At 45.1% G+C, this 19,433-nt stretch overlaps 1 protein-coding gene across 1 annotated transcript in view; it reads left to right on the forward strand.

Moving 5' to 3' along the window:
• Window positions 1-19,366, forward strand: part of MDGA2 (MAM domain containing glycosylphosphatidylinositol anchor 2) — a 557,209-nt gene extending 537,843 nt beyond the window's left edge. Inside the window, exons 14-16 of the mRNA XM_019519874.1 lie at window positions 3,669-3,799; window positions 17,869-17,974; window positions 19,128-19,366. Coding sequence (XP_019375419.1) covers window positions 3,669-3,799; window positions 17,869-17,974; window positions 19,128-19,216 — 326 coding nt within the window. The 3' untranslated portion in view covers window positions 19,217-19,366. The remainder of the gene's footprint in view (window positions 1-3,668; window positions 3,800-17,868; window positions 17,975-19,127) is intronic.
• The last annotated feature ends 67 nt before the right edge of the window (window positions 19,367-19,433 follow it).

Consider the following 19,433-nt stretch of genomic DNA (forward strand, 5'->3'; position numbering starts at 1 on the left):
TGCCTTCTGGGTCTGACCAGGGTTTCTCCCCTTTTCCTCTCCCCCTTGCAGCCTTGGGTATTTAAGGCCTAGGAAATTCTGATTCAGAGGATGTACCCCTCACTCCCATGCTCCATAGCTACTGATGCACCTTTTCTCTAAGAGTGGCCACGTCTACATGTCCACTTTAATGTGCATTAGTCTATTTTAATGCACATTACAGCATCACAGAAAAGTGCTCTTTAGCTAAACAGCTTATTTTATTATATTAAATTATGCTATTGTGCCTTTTTCTAGTACCTCGCCATGGAGGTACTAGATTCAATGCACATTACCTAAAGCACATTAATGAATGTGTAAGCATGCCCAATGTGTCCAGTCCCTTTTTTCATTCTGGCTAAACTGTCACCTTCCACCACATCCTGTGGCAAAGAGTTCCACACTTCCATTCCATGCTATTAGAAAGGAACTTCCTTTTGTTAGTTTTAAACTTCCTACCTATTAGTTTCATGTTTTGACTCCTAATCTTGGAGTGTGAGAGATAGTAAATAATGACTCCCTATTCACTTTTTCTTCATCATTTAGTATTTTATAAAACCTTATCACACCCCCTCTTCAAACATCTGTTTTCTAAACAGAATAGACCCAGCCTCATCAGCCTCTCCTCATATGAAAGCCCCTCCATAACACACATCACCCTTGTTGACCGTCTCTGTACCTTCTCTAGGTCTTCTATACTGGTTTTGAGTGTGGGTCAAGAACTGGACATGGTAATCAAGGTGTGGACACACCATGGATTTTTAAAGGGGAATCATGACACTTTCCATTTTGTTCATAATTCCTTTCTTAATAATTCCTAACATTTTGGATGGCTGCTGAGCACTGAGCTAATATTTTTAGCAGACTGTCCATGATGACTCCCAGGTCTCTTCCCTGTGTCCTCAAGACATGATATAATCACATACCATTCTTACAGGGATTACTATTTAGTCATCCTGTGGTGCTCAGTCAGAGGCCCCAAATAATACATGTAACCAGAATGTTCATGAATTGTTTGCCATTTGGTATTCTGTTATCTCTTTACCAAGCTATACGTAATAGCTCTCTTTAAATGCATGATAAATTAGGCCTAAACTGTGGCTAGACAGAAGTTGGCAAACTTAATCCTATCATATCTCCAGTAGTTTGGAAGGACTCTGCAGTGTGTCTGTTTATCCTGAGCCCACACAATATCTTCCTCTCTTCCTTCAGTTCTGCTCAGCGTGGGGATAGGAATCCATTTTTCCTTTCTTGTCCACTCCCATGTTCCAGTCCCTGCTTATTATCCCACCCATCTGTCTCCCTCAATCTTGCACCATTTTCCTGCCCTCAAGAAACTATCACTTAGACTCTCCATCTCCTCTGGCTGTCCCTTGACTTTCCCCTTCCCCTTCACCTCCAGTCTTCTGGACCATGCTATCTACTACCTCCCTCTCTTCTTGGTCAGTTGACGCATCACCTTTGTTCTTCCTTCTGTCTCTCCCTAAGTCTGTTCTTCAGGGGTCTGCCATGGACCCAGCTTTATTACCACTACACTCATCCAAGGACCTTTGGTACAATTTGACAACTCAGTTGAGCCTGGTTCTCTTCCTTATAGGCTTAGAAGGGACCTCTGAGGACCATCTAGTCCATTCCCTGCTATTTGTGCACCCAGGACTAGTGCAGAAGAGGAGATATGGGGAAATATAAAGAGAAACCAAAAGGAAGGAAGCCAGTAGGATAGGAGGGAGAATGACTTTAGTTAGACTTCAGAGATCTAGGGTGGTGAAGCCCTGGAACAGGTTATCCAGAGAGGTGGTGGAGTCTCCATCCTTGGAGGTATTTAAGGCCCGGCTCAACAAAGGCTTGGCTGGGATGATGTAGCTGGGGCCGGTCCTTTTTTGAGCAGGGGGTTGTACTAGATGTGACCTCCTGAGGTCCCTTCCAACCCTCATTTTGTATGACTTATGGTCTTCCATAAGATTCCCCTCTGCTTGGGTAGGGGCTCAAGATTTAAAACAATGAGCCCATCAGGAGAAAGGTTTTCTGTAGGGCTTCCCAGAGATAATGTTCTTGCTGTCCATAGTGATGACCTGTCTTTGAGAGCTTTGAACTTGTTCAAATAAAGGCAAACATGAAGACTTACATCATCATCATCATCATCATCATCATAAAGAGAGTTGTCTGCAAAGCACATCTCCAGCCTATAGGGATCGTGGCAAAACCATGCATGGAACAAAAAGCAACCGTGAACAGAGCTCCTAAACTCTGTGAACTTTCACATCTTGCCAGATGAAGCTGGTGATTTTTTTTTTCTCACTTGGTCCTGCGAGCAATAAGTGCTTCACATGCATCTCCTAAGACGGAGCTGGCAAAACATACACCAGAGAGGGGCACGGTAGAGGGGTTTGAAGGTGCAAGGGCAGGCTGTAACGGGTTGCAGAGAATGTCTGCCTTGGAAATAGCATTCAGCTAAGGAGAAAGACCTTGTATTGCTTCTCAGTACAAGGGAATGGGCTTTTCCACGCTTCATTAAGCAGAACTTCCTGAGCTCAAAGGACTAGTTTGGCCTTCAAAAACTCTGATTGTTCCCAGGACCTAAGGAAATCAGATTTGCCCCAAGCCCTTTTCACTCGAGGCGTGCCCTGGTGTGAGGGAAATGCAGATCAAACTGTGCAGGTGTCAAAGGTCATAATTTTGGCATTGAAGTCGCGGCAGAGCTGTGCTGACCCAAACCCCTTTCTTTGTATCTTCCTACTTCCCTGAGCAATGTTAACTCAGCCATCAGGTAGGGACAGGAGCTGTCATATTCCTGACTTTTCCTTCTGAAAAGTGCCTCTTCTGCCCTTGATTTTGGACCTTAGTCCACAAAACAATGTACTGCTCACAAAGTCCTACCTCACAAGAGAAAAAGCATCCCATACACCCAAGAAATAGGGGAGATGCAGATTACCAGGGACTAGGATCACCCTGTTTAAGAATGAACAGGACAGGCTCTGCCATTGAGGCCTAAGGACTGGTTAGCACTGCCTATCACTGACTGGATGATGGGATCAGAGCTGCCTTGCCTGCACTCGGATGAGAGGGCCCTGCTGAAATCCCCGGCTTCCTTTCTTCTCTGGGGAAGCCTGCTCTGTTGCAGACCCTGCTATGACAATGCCTACCCTGGCATCCTCTGCTTGTGCCCTGTGAACAGCGCATCCTGGAGCAGTTAGTTCATTTTCAATCAGAATTCATGGTAAAGGTGACATCTTTTATTAAATAGTTGCAAAAAAAAATTCTTTATTCTCAAGCTTTTGGGCACACGCTCTTCCTCAGGCATAGGAGAGTGCAAAGATTGTAAAATTTATCCCAGGTACTCCCTGGCAGCTGCAGTGGTCTTTGATTCGGGCAGGTTGAAAGAGTCCAAACCTTTTGAAGAGGTGGTAAGCAGCTGGCCTCAGGTGGCTGGAGCCAGGGGCCCACCAGGCCAAATGGAGAGTGATCAGAGCTACATGCTAACCTATTACCCGGGAAAGCGATGTGTGCTTTGCCATAGCGTACAAGGGACTGGGTGGGGAAAGAGCCCACGTTCCACCCAGTTCTGGTTGTTCAGCCATTATTAATGTAACTGCACCAAAGAACCAAGCCAATTAATGCCATTCCTTTTTTGTCTTGTTTTATTTTTTAAGGAAGCTTGAATGTTTACCTGCGGCTAAAGGGTCAGACGACAATAGAAAACCCATTATGGTCCTTAAGTGGGAATAAGGGGCAGCACTGGAATCAGGCCCGTCTTAACATACACCCAACCACTTCATTTCAGGTAAGAAGCCATTGGCTGATGCATCTGATGGGTTTCCACAGAGGAGCATTTGCAATAGTCCATGCACCCACCTGAAACAAAGCATCCTATTGGCCCCTGATGGGGAAATCTAGCAAGCAGCCTACTTGCACTTGCTCTTCCTGTTTTGACATAGGTGTTTGCAGCTTTTTTCAGCTCTAAAAGCTGCTTTACTGGAAGATAATGGCTTTCCCTTTTGCAAATAGGTATGCATCACCTAGCTTAACAATACCTGTTTTAAGGACAAAATGCTAGCCATTTGCAGAAAAATCAACCTGCTTTCAGCTGGGGAGATGCTGTCAGTTTATGTAAAAGGTTGTTTGGTTGCTTTTTTTTCAATTGAAGGACTTGAATAGAGGTTTTTCTTTATGTGGAATTTATCTGGGGACCAAGGAGTAATATACACAGTCAAAGATCTCACAAAAATATGCTTTCTCCACACACAAAAAAAAGAAAATATATATCTCTGATTTTTTTCTGGCAATTAGGTGATAAAAAACCAGTATTCCCTGTATAAAATTCCTGACTTTGCAAAGCTGCATACTGTATTCATTAGGATGACACAACCTGCTGCAGTTTTTCACAAAGTTTGCAGTTGATTGGATCTTGAGACTTTTGGAAGCCTATAGTTTTACAGGCCTAACTCTGGGATCCTGATTCCTGCAGTGAGATGTTAGCAACCAATGAACTAAGGAGAATTGCTACTTTGTAGCTTTAAAGCTGGCAATATCCGAGGCAGGCAACATACAGGGTAGAATTGAACCATGTAGACTAATTCTGAGAGCTATAGATAGATAGATATCTTAGATTGGTGTGTGTGGGTGTGTATGGGTATGTATCCATGTATATAGATAGACAGCTAGAGATGGATCGATCGATCTACCTATCTATTGGTCTATGTTGGGCCTGGGAGATGAATATATAAAAATAGCATCCCATCATATCTATGGGGAATGAGCTTGGGCTCACAAAAGCTTATGTTATATAAATACTATGAGGTGTACTGAAGATGAATGATCTGGATCAGCTGTCATTTCCATACTTTCAAGGGATCCTGAAAATGACCCTATTATGTATATGTCTAAACTTTTATGAGCCCAAGCTCACTTGCCATAGGTGTGATGGGGTGCTATTTTTATATATTCATTTCCCAGACGTGGCATTTATAACAACAGGCTTCCATTAAAACATTGCCCTGCCAGGCACAATACCCTTGGCAAGCAGGGGCATTTTAAGGGTCCCCTGAAAGTATGGAAATGACAGCAGATCTGGACCATTCGTCTTCCTTCTCATGAGTGAAGGCAATGGGGGAAGGGAAGATGTATGGTGCGCATCGCTCCAAGTCTGACAGGGCAGCATGGAAGCAGAAGCGGAGGAATCAATTGGAGAAATATAGGTAAGATGTAGCAAGCCAGGAGCCTAGGGCAGAGCAAAGAATGAGAGAGGTCAGGGAAGGGAGAGGAGTGCTGTGATACACAGAGCACAAGGTGTATCATAGGGTGTAACCCAGAGTTCAGTGCTGGGGTGAAATCCAGCCCTAATGGGAGTCTTACCCTTGAGTCCAGTAGAAGCAGATTAATCCCCAGGAGTTTGAACTTGGTAAAAAAGAGAGTGAGAGTCAAGAAAGAGGTAGAAAGATTCATAGGATGAGCAGAAGGAGAGAAACTTGTGCCGGCATATGAATTTTAGAAACAAGTGTTGGGGGTAACAAGGAGGGATTCATTTTGGGACCAGTCATGAGTGTCTGCTGAGGCACAAAGCACAGCTTAAGCAGTAGGAAAGAAGGGAATGAGGGGCCAGTGATGACAGAGGAAGGACTGAAAATATTTGGTTGCAGTGTGAATATAGGAGAAATCAAAGGAGAGTCAGACATGAAAGAGTTTGACCTAGGCAGCGGGTGGAAAGGTGGGGTACAGGGTTCAGGAGGAAAGGCAAACTGGGTTTTCTCCAGTTCATTTGAGTTAATGACAGGCAGGTTGAGGCATCAATGGAGCAGGGCAGAGAAGGAAAGTCTGAAGCAGAGATAAGGCAGAGAAATGGCACTTGAAGCTCTGAGAGGAGCCCAAGTCACTCAGTGGTTGGGCAGAGAGGAGTGTGTCCATGGATAGAGAACTAAGTGGTAGATCGATGGACAGGTTGGAGACCCAGGAGAGTATGATGGGAATGCTTATGAGGAGGGTCATCAAACCTCCAGTACAAGGATCATGCCAGAGAACTGAAGGATGAGGCATGTGGCAGCAAACAAAAGAAAGACTGGAGTGGTCTCAAGGTTTACAAGGTTTTTTTATAACGGTAGTGAGAGCCTACCCCTGGAAGAGGGGATGCAGCCAAGCAGGAGGTAGGCCAAGTGCTTTGACGTGGGTGTAACCCTGAAGCCAGTATATACCAGGCCTGTGCAAAGCAGCTAGTATTCGCTTCGGATTTGGCCGATTTGGGGGACAGTGATTCAATTTGTTGATTCAAATCACTGTCCCAAATTGATTTGGCCTAATCAGCTGAATCTGTGAATCAAACATGCCCCATCCCCCATCCGCTTCCCAGACCCATCAATGGCTGCCCTGCCCGGCCCTAGTGTCCCGGCTCTTTAAAAAAAAAAAAAAAAAGAAAGAAAGGGGAAAAAAAATCCCTGCACTCACCAGATGCTGCCAGGTGGGGGAGCAATCCCCACTGCCCCCCACACTGCCCCGTGCTGTGTGGGCGGATCTGCCACGAGCCCCCAGAAGCCCCATTGGCTGCTGTAGCAGTCAGTGATTGTAGGACTTTTTTTTAAAAGAGCGAGGATGCTGGGGCTGGGTGGGGCAGCCATTGACAGGGCTGGGAGAGTGGGCAGGCGTCTCATCTCAGAGCTCCCCATGCAGCACAGGGTAGTTGGGTGCAATGGGGATAGCCCCCCTGCCTGGCAGCAGCCGGTGAGTGCAGGGCTTTTTTTTTTTTTAAAGAGCCGGGATCCTGGGGTCAGGCATGTAGCCATTGACAGGACTGGGAGAGCATGTCGGGGTTTGGGGGTGCTCAGGGAGGCTGGGAGAGCAGGCAGAGGATGGGGCCTGACAGGGGTTCCCCCATGGTTCCCTCCTCCTTCCCCTGCCCCCTACTTACCTGCACAGAACCCAGGTCCAGCTCCCTGCAGCGGTAAGCAGGGACTGCTCAAATCTCTCCTTAGCTCTCTGAATCAGTTCAGAGACTTCAAATCAATTCAGACCTTTTTACTGGTCTCCTGATTCAATTCAAATTTGGAGATTCAGTCACTGAATTGGGCCAAATCTCCTCCAAATCAAATCAGCACCCAAAGCTTCACACAGCCCTAGTATATACCTATTCCCCAAGGTCATGACAATCATTTCGAAGATGTTTATAGAACTGAACTCTGAGCTTTCTTTCTGAGTCCATTTTAGATTCAATATTTTTTAATTGGAATTTGAGAGTCTCATCTACTCCCATGACTCTGGGGGCTGGAGCATTCCAACTGCCAATGAGACTTGCCATGTTGTTTTCTCCTTTTCAAGTGATCTGCCTTTCTCCGTTTTCAGAAACTCAGCCCTCAGTGCAGTGTCTGAGCATCCATGATAAGAAAATCCAGGGACTGCATCTCCAGAAAGTCAAGTACTGGAGCCAGTCCTGGTATCAATACATGTCACGCTTGATATATTTCTTTTAAAAATGATTTAAAATATATGTTTCTGTGTATTTATCAATGCCACAGATGGGTAGACAAAATGAAGCTCCTCTTTTTACAGTGTTATGCCAAAATATGAACAAAGTGCCATCCACAGAAATATTGGCTCCCAACTTTAGCAAGTTCTGAGGCTGCTCAATCACTCCACAAGTTTGATGTTGTTGTTTCTAAAGGTTTGACCATAAAACAAATTCAAAGCCAGGAAGCTCTGAATAACTAAAACACAGGAGCACAGTAGGGACTTTAAATTACATTTAGCATCTCCTGCTCCAACAAAACTTTATTTCCCGTTTAAGAGTCTAAATGGTAAGGCATATAAACCTCCTAGTTAAATTTAAGGGGAGTGAACTGAAGTGAATCTTCGTCTGCAGTAAAACTGCACCCTCTGACTTGGAAATTAAAACTTTTTATAGGCTAATTCATATGTATAAGTGCTTCCTAGATTTGCTTTATACTTTTTCCAATCTACATATAATATAACAAAACCTTTCATTTGAAGAGAAGCAAGGATTGGGAAAGCTTTAGATGAGATTTAGGTAGTGCTACTTTCCCTTTTAAATCATCTCATTGTTTATAGCTTTGCTTAAATAATAATAAACTAAAAAATGACAAGGAAATGATACCCCACATGTTACCTCTGCAGCAGCAGGTCTCTGTTCGAATTTTGCAATGGACATTAAAACTAACCATAATTGCAGCTGTATCTTGCAGAGAGTTGTGAACACAAAGAGATGTCTCCACATGGCTCCTTCCTCTTAAAGCTGGAAGAAGTATCAGTGGGCAGTAGGATGGAGAACTTTCCAGCTCCTTAGCCAAATCCAAATTGGCGTCACTGGAGGCTGATTCAGTGTGTGAAGATACCAGTGCAGTCAGTGGAGCTATGCCGAATTTCTCCAGCTGATGTTCTGCCCATCAAGTTTGGTATCTAGTTTTGCTGAGTAGGTGTTGTTCAGGCTGCAAGGAGCAGCATCACCTCCCTTTCTGTACCTTTGAATGTGGGTTTTGGATTGGATTATTGTGGTTGATTTAGTCAATCCTTAGACTAAATTTTCCTTGTCATGGCCAGTGTTTTCAAACCCAGCTACCTACAACTAAGTATCTAACCTCTAGCTTGAGCATGTATATTAGGGGCTTGATTTTCAGAGGTGCTGAGCATCCCTGAATTCTAATGCTGTTACTAAGCGCGTCTACATGTGCAAATAAGCACAACTAAATTTAATGTGCATTAAGTAATGTTGGGCATTGTAACAGGGCGCCATTCCCAGGGTGGTCAAAACCCCTGGAGGTACCTCAGAGTCCCCATTATTCCAATATTTGTTCTGGGAACAGTCTCCTCTTCACTTACTTGCCACGTCTTGATGTTTCTTCCAGTTCTCAAAATGAAGGCTGCCCCAGGGCTTCCCAGGTTGAGTCTTTGCTCCAGAAAAACCCAGAGGTGAGGAGCTCCTGCCTTAAGGGATAATTGCATGGCTCCATACCACTCTTACACCATGCCCCATGCTTTGCAGAATTTACACAACTTCTTGGGGCCTCGACCTATTTGGCTAGTGCCCCTTTGATCTGGCTAGTCTTTCTAGCCTAGGTCCAGTGCGTTGGATCTCGCTTTGAGGTACCAGTCCTGCTTAATCTCTTCTGGTCACTGGAGCCAAGGTGGCAAAGGCAGTTTAGTGGCATGGGAAGCACTAGTTGGATCACTGGCCATTGTCACTGCTGAATGGCTGGGGCACCACTAAGCTGGTGACAATTTAGCAGTAGAAGTTATTTTGGGTGCTATCCCTAAAAGGTTGGTGACCTCTGCATTAAGAGATTGATCTGTCTGTATGTAAATAAAATAGCACACCCGTGTACAAAACTCAGTGAATTTTGGTGCCTGGGAAAGACTGACAGTTTGTAAAAAGCTGTCTCCAGCTCTGGGGAGTGAAGTAAAGTCCCACAGAACAGATGCAGCTCAGATATTGAAAATGGAAACTTCTCTAGACTTGTTCCTTAGCCTGAAGTAGGTAAGTCTTCTTTACAGGTATGCATTGAAGTCCATTTACATTCCTATCTGTCCTTGTCTTCTCTGTTGAGACCACCAAGAGAAATCCTGGCTATACAAGTACTTTGTTATCACTTTGATTTTATAGATTTTATAGATTTCATAGACATTTGGGCTAAAAGGGACCCTGGAGGATCATCAAGTCCAGCCCCCTGCCCAGGGGCAGGAAGTCAGCTGGGGTCATCGGATCCCGGCAAGATAAACATCCAAAAGTGTCTTGAAGGCGTTCAAAGTGGGTGCTTGAACCACCTCCAGCAGCAGTCTGTTCCAAACCTTGGGGGCTCGGACAGTAAGAAGTTCTTCCTTATGTCCAGCCTGAATCGGTCACAGCGGAGTTTGTGACCGTTCGACCTTGTCATCCCTTGGGGCACTCTGGTGAACAATTGCTCCCGCAGATCCTGGTGGTCACCCCTGATAAACTTATAGGGAGCCGCCAGATCACCCCTGAGCCTGCACTTTTCCAGGCTGAAGAGCCCCATGGCTCTCAGCCTGTCGTCGTAAGGTCTGTTTTCCTGACCTCTGATCATGCATGTGGCTCTTCTCTGCACTCTCTCAAGCTTCTCCACATCCTTTTTGAATTGTGGTGCCCAAAACTGGACGCAGTACTCGAGCTGCCACCTCACCAAGGCTGAGTACAAGGGGAGAATGACGTCCTGGGATTTGCTTGAGAAGCATCTATGGATGCAAGCCAGCGCTTTGGTCGCTTTACTAGCTGCAGCATCACATTGCAGGCTCATGTACATCTTGTCATCAATCATGACCCCCAAGTCCCTTTCATCCATAGTGCTAGCCAGCGTAGCACTGCCGAGCCTATAAGGATGCTGCAGGTTTTTCCTCCCAAGGTGGAGAAAGTTGTATTTTTCAGTGTTAAACACCATCAGGTTCTCATCTGCCCATTTGCTGAGCCTGTCAAGATCTGCCTGGATCGCCCTCCTGTCCTCAGGTGTGGATGCTTTACCCCAGAGTTTGGTGTGGTCGACGAACTTGGCCAGCCCGCTTCTGACACCAATGTCTACGTCATTGATGAAGATATTAAAAAAGTAAAGGCCCAAGGACAGAGCCTTGGGGGACCCCACTGGTCACAGCACACTGAGATGATTGACTTCCATCAACCACCACCCTCTGGGTCTGACCACAGAGCCAATTCCCCAGCCAGCGGATCATAGTGAGGCCGAGGCCACAGTTAGCCAGTTGCACTAAGATCATGGGATACCAGGTGGAAGTCTTTTTTTGAAATCAAGATATATGACATCAATCTCCTCTCCCTTGTCCAGGTGATGGGTCACCTGGTTGTAAAAGGAAATGAGATTGGTCAAGCAAGACCTACCCACAACAAACGCATGCTGGGTAACCCTCAAGATATTGCCGTCAGCTAGCCGGATTTATGGCTACAAGAAACAGGCTGAGACCCTCTTCATTTTAGACCTGAGGAACATGTCAGCAGCCGTTCCTACAGCCTGGTATGGTGGTTATTTGAGGCTCAAAAACAACTTGGAAGGAAAGGTGGGGTGAACTGCATCATTGCTTCCTTCTTGGGATTGTTTGAGAATCAACACTGAGATCTGCATTCAAATCTTCCCACCGTTTGGATCTGTTTGGATTTGCAGGGTTTAACTGGAATCATTTCTGCATCTAACCAGAAGGCACTCCAGGAAGATAGGTCCGGCATGATACTTAGTTGAAAACCATGTTGAAAAGACATGCTACACTTCCTTAGAGACTCTCTGGGTAGGAATAATTTCCATTGTACTTGTTTGGAGAGTAGCGTAGCTGTTGGTAGATTTGTAAGTGCTCCTATTCTTCAGCCAAATGTGGTGTTTTTAAGAACAGCTGTATAAAATCACAGGGGCACAAATAATAGCTTTTGCTAGAGGCTGATAGGAGATTGTGATTATCTGGTGCATCGTGCAGATAACCGTATACTGCATGCTACACTGTGCTTTGTGCATTGCCAGTACTCATCTGCTATGATTTGTTTTGAGCTTGCAGCCAACCTGGCTAATAGCAAACTGTCTTTGAAACCTAGGCAGTTTACTGCCAAAGCAGATTTTAATTAAACGGTACCCATTGTATTTCTATAGCGTTCTTTGTGTCTGGAAGTTGTGTTTTTCATTAGTAGGAGAGTTTTGACTTTAAACTCAGTTGATCGGTTATGTGCAGTTTGCCAAGGGGTGGGAGGGCAAGCTGTACTTTGGGAAAGAGCAGAAGATACTTTGCTTTTAAGATGAATACTTTCCATCATCAGAGGTGGAGTGGAAAAATGTAATGAGAGAGTAATTACTGGGAACATTGTTTTCAGACAATGGACTGAAATGTGGAAAACCTCACTGTTTTCCCAATTACTGTTCCCCGTTGCACTAATATCTACCTTGTTGCAGTAATTAACCTACAGCATCGCACCATAACGGTGGAATCATCCACTACAAAATGTGCTGCTTTCAAGTTCTTTTAGCAATATAAGTATGGAATTTGCCGAGTGACTTTAAGGCAGCCCAGTCAGCTTTTAAATATATTCTGAAACCCTGCCAGCTTACTGCTATAGTATCAAAATCTTAGAGAAGGGGCGCTCAACCCCCAGCCTGCAACCCAGATCCAGCCCCAGCACCACGTCATGAGAAAGGTCATGAGAACACAGTCAAGTGTGAAGAAGACAGTAGTATCTTCTGTACAGAAAAATGTCCTGTCCCTTGTGGGTGCTGACTCACTGTAACCTTTAAATACATGTTATGCAGCTTGACCCAAGCAAGTTTGAGTTTGAGCACCTATCACAAGATGCACCAAAATTTTCCACCGTGAGATGAGGGCTTGCTGGTCATTTATCATGCATTTTACTCATTTGAGCTGAGTGAACTGTATCAACGAGCAAAACATTAAATAAATAAATAAATAACATTAGATATCCAGATTGCAGCCATATTGGTCTAGAGGCAAAAGGAATCAAACCTTGTGGAAGAGATGATATCTTTTATTAAACCAAGTAGATATCTGCAAACAAATTATTGTATTTATTTGCAAGCTTTCAGGCGCGCACACCCTTCATGAGGCATAGGAGAGAGCTGAGATTGTAAAATTTCTCCTAAGTAGAAATGAAAACACATATATCTTTTATTTCTTTTATTTATATTTTAAACAAGTTGGAAGCTACCAGAAGGATTTAAATAGGCTTGAACCTGCATCCAGACAAAATCACTGGCAGCAGGATGTGATGGCACATTTTTGACCCATCTCTAATATAGTTAGACCATTATGACATGTATGTCAGGTATATTACTCCAAAAAGAATTCAACTTTTTTTCTGATTGAGTCTAGTCCTAAGAGTTAACTTCTGTCTTAACACCAGAGCATGCTCATTTAAAGTTAATTGAATTTCATGCATATATTGTAGCAGATTAAAGTGAAAACTTGTCACCTCAGTTAACCAAAAGCATTCCAATGGAACAAAAAGAAAAATATAACCATTTGAATGATACTGCTCACAAAATATATTTATTGCATAATTCTGTTCATCTCTATAGAAAGGCTTTGAAGGTTGCTATTGAATACATTTTCTGCAACACTGGCTAGGTCCACTCTTCTGCAAACCTAATTAAACCAACAGTACAGCAGTTCTGGAATCACAGCATTGTTGGGAAGGGAACAAACATGGCTTTGTTGCCACAGTAGAATAGTAATCCATCACTAACAACAGGCATTATGGCAAATAATATTGTTGACCTTTCTCCAGGCCAGACATCCCCAAACAGGGATAATTTTCCACTCAGCTGAAGCAATGGTATTTTAGTCTCTACAAACCACACAAAGCTGCTCTCTTCTTTCCTGTCCCATCACCTTCCTCGTATACAGACCTAGAGTCCAAGAGGGCCAGAGCATGAAACTGTTGCACTGCTCCACAGCTGGTGAGGAAGCATCCTAGCATCCCTTTTGACCACAGTTGCCAGAGGCTTGCAAGGAGACCTGAGTGTAAACTGCAGTGCCTTTTGTACATGTGAATCTTAGACTTCTAGTTGTGTCTCCTGTGACATTGCAGGAGGAATGGGCAATTTTACATCCACTGTACACTCAAGTGAAGTGGAGAAGGTATGCATGTCATCTCTCAGCCTTCGATCAAGCCATGTAGAAAGTCCTCACCTCCCTGGACATGCTTTCCACCCTCTAACATACCATAGCTAGCTGCCATGTTTCAGCATGGCAGCTCAAAGCACAATGACCCTGGCACTGGAAAATTACTTCTTCAAAATGTCTCCTGTGAGTCTGAGCGCAACGTGCTTGAGGAGGAAGGAATAAGAGACCATGCAGAAGATCACCTTCTCTCTACAGTGTCCCTATCTCCCACACCTAGGCCTAGGAGACAAGCAGCAACTGGTGGGAGCAGATATTCCTGACAACCTGGGATGACCACCAGCAGCAATGAGTAGGGCAACCTTCCTTGAGATCTGCATCATCCAGGCCCCATCACTCCAGGGCTCAGCCAGCAACATGAGGGTCGTAATTACCAGCTGGAACCTGGAAATTCCCAATAGTCTCTGGCCTGTTGCCAGCTGTTTCAGTGCAAGAGAGTCCACAGCTGGATTGACCATCCATAAAGGGCTTCAACATGGCCTCTCCACCTCTCCAAATCGAAGTGGGCCATTGCCAGTCTTGTCCATATGGACTTTCCAGCCTGCACTGTACCCATCAGTGAGATACACATTTCCATCCTATGCTCAATGGTGGCTCTTCTTAAAAGCACCATGTCTTGAAGTACATAAGCTTCAAGAGCTGCTTCTCCAGAGAGATGCAGGGCATCCCAAACCACTGGGGACATAGAATCATAGAATCACAGCAGTTGGGTCAGAAGGGACCTTATAGATCTTCAAGTCCGACCCCCTGCCAGGGCAGGAGAAAAAACTGGGCTCAAATGATCCCAGCTAGGTAGGCATCAAGCCTCCTCTTAAAGACCCCCAGGGTAGGAGCCAGCACCACTTCCCTTGGAAGTTGGTTCCAGATCCTAGCCACCCTGACCATGAAGCAGGTCTTACAGATGTCTAATCTAAACCTACTCTCCAACAACTTCTGGCCGTTATTCCTTGTTATGCGGGGGGGCGCTAGGGGAAACAAGGTCTCTCCCAAACCCTTCTGGTCCCCCCTAGTGAGTTTATAGACAGTCACCAGGTCCCCCCTCAGCCTTCTCTTGTGAAGGCTGAACAGGTTTAGGGTCTGTCCTGTTGTCCCCGGATCATGCGGGTGGCCTCCTCTGGACCCTTTCAGTATTGTCCACATCCCTCCTGAAGTGGGGCGCACAGAACTGGACACAGTACTCCAGCTGTGGCCTGACCAGTGTCGCATAGAGGGGGAGGATCACCTCCTTGGCCCTGCTAGAAATGCACCTGTGGATACATGACAAGGTGCGGTTAGCCCTTCCAACCATTACCTCGCATTGTTGGCCCATGTTCATCTTGGAGTCAATGGGAGTTTCCCATGTTATAAGTGTGCTGCTGGTTACTACTGCCCAAGTGCAGCTCCCTGCACTTGTCACTATTGAAACGCATCCTGTTTTTGCTAGCCCACCCCTGTAACCTATCCAGGTCTTGCTGCAGTCTTTCCCTCCCTACTAGCGTGCTCACCTCTCCCCAAATTTTGGTATCATCAGCGAATTTAAACAGGGCGCTTTTCACCCCATCATCCAAATCGCTGATAAAGAGATTGAACAGCGCGGGCCCAAGGACCAAGCCCTGGGGGACTCCACTGCCCACTTCTCCCCAGGTCAAATATGACCCATCCACCACCACCCTCTGAGTGTGACCCTTCAGCCAATCTGAAACCCATCTGACTGTGTAGGCATCAATGCCACAGTCACCCAATTTTTTAATGAGGATGGGGTGGGAGATGGTGTCAAAGGCCTTGCTGAAATCCAGAAAGACTACATCCATGGCAACACCTGCATCCAAGGCTTTTGTGACCTGATCATAAAAGGCAATCAGGTTGGTCTGACATGACCTGCCCCTAATGAAACCGTGCCAGTTGCCCTTGAGCATCATCTCTGAGGCCGGCCAACTGCAGATGTGCTCCATGATGATCTTCTGAAAGAGTTTCCCTAGGATTGAGGTAAGACTGACGGGCCTATAGTTGCCTGGGTCCTCCCTCCTCCCTTTTTTAAAAATGGGGACCACATTGACTACCTTCCAATCATCTGGCACCTGGCCCAATCACCACGAGCGCTCATAAAGCCATGCCAAGGGCCCTGCAATAACCCCCTCAACACCCTGGGGTGGAGAGCATCTGGACCTGCTGATTTGAACATGTTCAGCCCCTCCGGAAGCTCTCTAACCCGGTCCTCCCCAACCTGAGGTCTGGAGGCGTTCCCCTCGAGTCCGTCTTGCATCATGGTGGGGAAGTCCCAGTCCCTGCCCAAGAAAACAGAGGTGAAGAATTGGTTAATTGGAATTGGACAGATCACACACATGTCTCGTAAGGGTTCAGGTAAGGTCTAGCATCTTCAGGAACTCCAGAGTGCTGTCCTTGCTGACACAGGGAGCATATGGCTTTACCACTTTTGCACATGTGATGCCTATGGCTTTACCACCATTGAGCTAGAAGGGGAAACTACTTCCCTTGCTACTCAGGACTCCAACTGCTATATTCACTGCTTCTATGGCTTGTGAAGCCCTGTACTGGGGAGGAGCTCTTTAATTGGTTACTGAGCAGTTGCTGAATGACTGTGGAGTATGTCTTTGGGCACCCAAAGGCATGGTGGTGGATATCTGGTGTATGCTTGGAAGCTAGAGACAAGGCCAGGGACAAAAACTTCCCAGAGGCCTGGGAAACAATGTCCCTGAGACTTGTCAGTGATTGACCTTCTGGGCCTCCACAACCCATCAGGACATTCTCATGAGGGAGACATCGATTAACTACATCCCACACTGCCAGGCCACAGGTTAGGGAAAAGGCCCCACTGTGCAAATCTTGTTTAATGGAATATGGGCAAATGAATTGCACAATTCGTCCAACATCCAGTTCTTCTTTCAGCTCTGTTCTCCCTGCCCTCCTAGCTATTTTGCTGAGTTGATTAGAGTTTATGATAGCAAACATGTTTAGACCCTTTTCTTCATCAGCATAAGGTGAGTTACCTCAAGACTCCCTACTGAGGGCACGCTTATGTTTAACCTTGTCGTATAGCCAATTCAATCTTTCCTTCCATCACGGCATACTCATTCTCCAACATGTCCTTGCTATATGGAGCCAGACTACAGTAAACAGCCTATTTCTACAGCACCTATCATGCAGGCCCACAGGGCCTTTGTACAAAGTCAAAACGATATAATTGCAGGTGTCACAAGGTGCTGCTGGCAACATAGATTTCCAATTTTTTTTTAAGTATGCAGGAAAATGTCTGATGTACTGTGGTACTTGTAGCTTTGTTATGCAACATTCATTTTAGGAGGAGCTGTGCCAAAAGCAGGAGAATTTGTCTTTCGTGGTCTCTAATTGGTGTCAGTTCTTTGGTTGTAGAGTTACTCCTTGGGAACCAGTCATTGGCATGAGGCTAGAGATCATGAAAGAAGAAAATGGATTGTATTTGTCTGACCACCTCTGTTTCAGGATTTATATAGTTGTGTGAATAAAACAAAGCAGTTATCACATACCCTCTTTATTAATTCATTCTTCATAACCAAAAAGCCAGCCTGAAGGCACTAGGCATTTGCTGTCTGGCAGAGCAAAATACCATATTTTTACACTACTACCAAGTCATTATTAGGCTGGAAATGAATGTCCACACCCTGGTTCATTCCCTCAGCATGGGCCATATCTCCAGTGCGTAGTGTGACCAGAAAGAATTCCTGTCCCACCCAAGGCTAGGGATAGAAATTACACATAAGTTGGTATAAGTGATCAGAAACTAGTTCCAATCTGTAACACAACAGAAGTTCAGTGCGTATAAACTACTTTCAAAATGGCTGAAACCAGTTTAAGATAAATCTGGATGGATGTAGTAGCAGACTGAACTGATTTAGGTTAAATCGGTTTATTGCACTTCTGTCCTGGTTCCAATACACAGCTAGAGACATTTGGAAAGTGGTCTGAAGAGGGAAGTAATTAGTACCTCAAAGCTACAAAGCAGCAGCTTTGTTGCTCTATGACTGATTTTTGCAACTTAGAAGCCTCAGTTGTTTGTACATCTCCTGCGTCCAGTTGAAACGTGAGCCCACCTCAAGTACATGGTAGGCATTTGGATATGCAGTGGTATGTCTCTGCCTCAGAGCAGATGTATGCATGTTCGCGTAGGCACATCGACACAGGAAATGCTTCAGTTGTTGTGAATTTCCTACTTTGTGAAATATATTTTCTTTGGATTTTTTGCAGGTCATTTTTGAAGGAATCCGAGGCCCTGGCATAGAAGGCGACATTGCTATTGACGACATATCAATTGTGGAAGGAGAGTGTATGAAAACATACCAGCCGCCCATCAGTAAGTGGGTCCTCCTTTAGTGCAAAGAGCTGTCTTGCATGCTCACGCTGCTCCCTAGCACTGTAAACCTGATCCATGTTATAATCCAGACCTGCAGGTGCAGAGACCAGAGCAAAATGACCTGCTGGCTGGGGGGGAGGTATGGGGGGAACCTTAAAGACTGCATTGGGGTCCACCTTTCCAGCTAAACTGTGTCTATCTAGATATGTAAATGAAGAAAGCTTTAAAACAATAGAGCAGAAGAGAAAGGAAACCAAGTGCAAGACAGACAGGTCAGGAGCAGGGAACTACACTTAGAGGTAGAGGTATGGAAAGTAGACCTATCCACATGTCTACTGTCCAAGGACCAGGCTCTGATGGGCTTGTTCCAGTATGGTTGTAGACACACAGGACTTGTACCATGGGAAGTTTCAGGGGTTTGTATACTAATGGAATACCAGCTACATTTTGAAGGTCTCTCTCCCACAGAGTAGCCCTTGAGTGGTAACCTCTCTGAAATCCCTGGACCGTCTCAGACTAACATGGCTACCAAATACATCCCTTGAATTTCCCATGGTTTAAGTTACAACTGTACTGAAATAAACCCATCAGAACGTGGCCCTCAGACAGCAGATACACAGGACTTTATTTTGAACATTTAAAAAGTTGATTAAGACGGAGATCTGAGATCCATTCACTGCACACAACCAGACATTTAAAGCACATTAGGGGGTCTCAGCCCTCAGGAGTTAGGAAATGGCTGTAGCAAGGTGCCCAGCGAAACTTTGATTTCCTCCATCGTGCATATGCATTTTGATGCTTCTCCAATTACATGATTACACATGATTTTTTTCCACAGGTCTCTGCCTCCTTCAGTGCATAAGTCAGGATCCTTGTTCCCTTATTTATTACCAATAATAATAACCCCTGGCTCCCACATACAGCTTTCCATCAGTAGATCTCAAAGATCTTTAAAAACGAAACCATTACCACGATCCTCACTGTATAGAGGGAGGAATTATATTGCTTTTCTTCCAGCTTCTCTTTCTCCACACGGGATTTTTCTCTCTCTGTGACGTTGTTGCACCAAGTCAAGTCATCTGCAGTTCATTAACCAGCTGTTGATTTTCTCATTGGGACACTTGCTAATTCTGCTCTTTTCCCCCTTTTGTAGATTCGCGATCAGGTGCTTTTGGGACGTTAGCACATATATGGCTTTTCCCAGGTCTCCTCCTCCTGTCTGTCTTAAGTCATCAGAGGTGACCTTGTTCTGGCAGAGGCTACAAAAGATTCACCAGGCACTGGCATGAAGAAAGAGTCTTTGTAAAATGGACATTTAAAAACAAACTACCAAAGATTCCTCCACTGACTGACTCAAACGTTTAAAAAAAAAAATAAAAGTTTAAAAAAAAAAATAAAAAGCACTGGGGATAAAAGGCATCCTGGGAGCATAACTCGCTACGAACCACGCGTGAAAAAA

The sequence above is a fragment of the Gavialis gangeticus genome, unplaced genomic scaffold (genome assembly GCF_001723915.1).
Source record: "Gavialis gangeticus isolate Ggan-Ray unplaced genomic scaffold, GavGan_comp1, whole genome shotgun sequence".
Taxonomy (NCBI): Eukaryota; Metazoa; Chordata; order Crocodylia; family Gavialidae; genus Gavialis; species Gavialis gangeticus.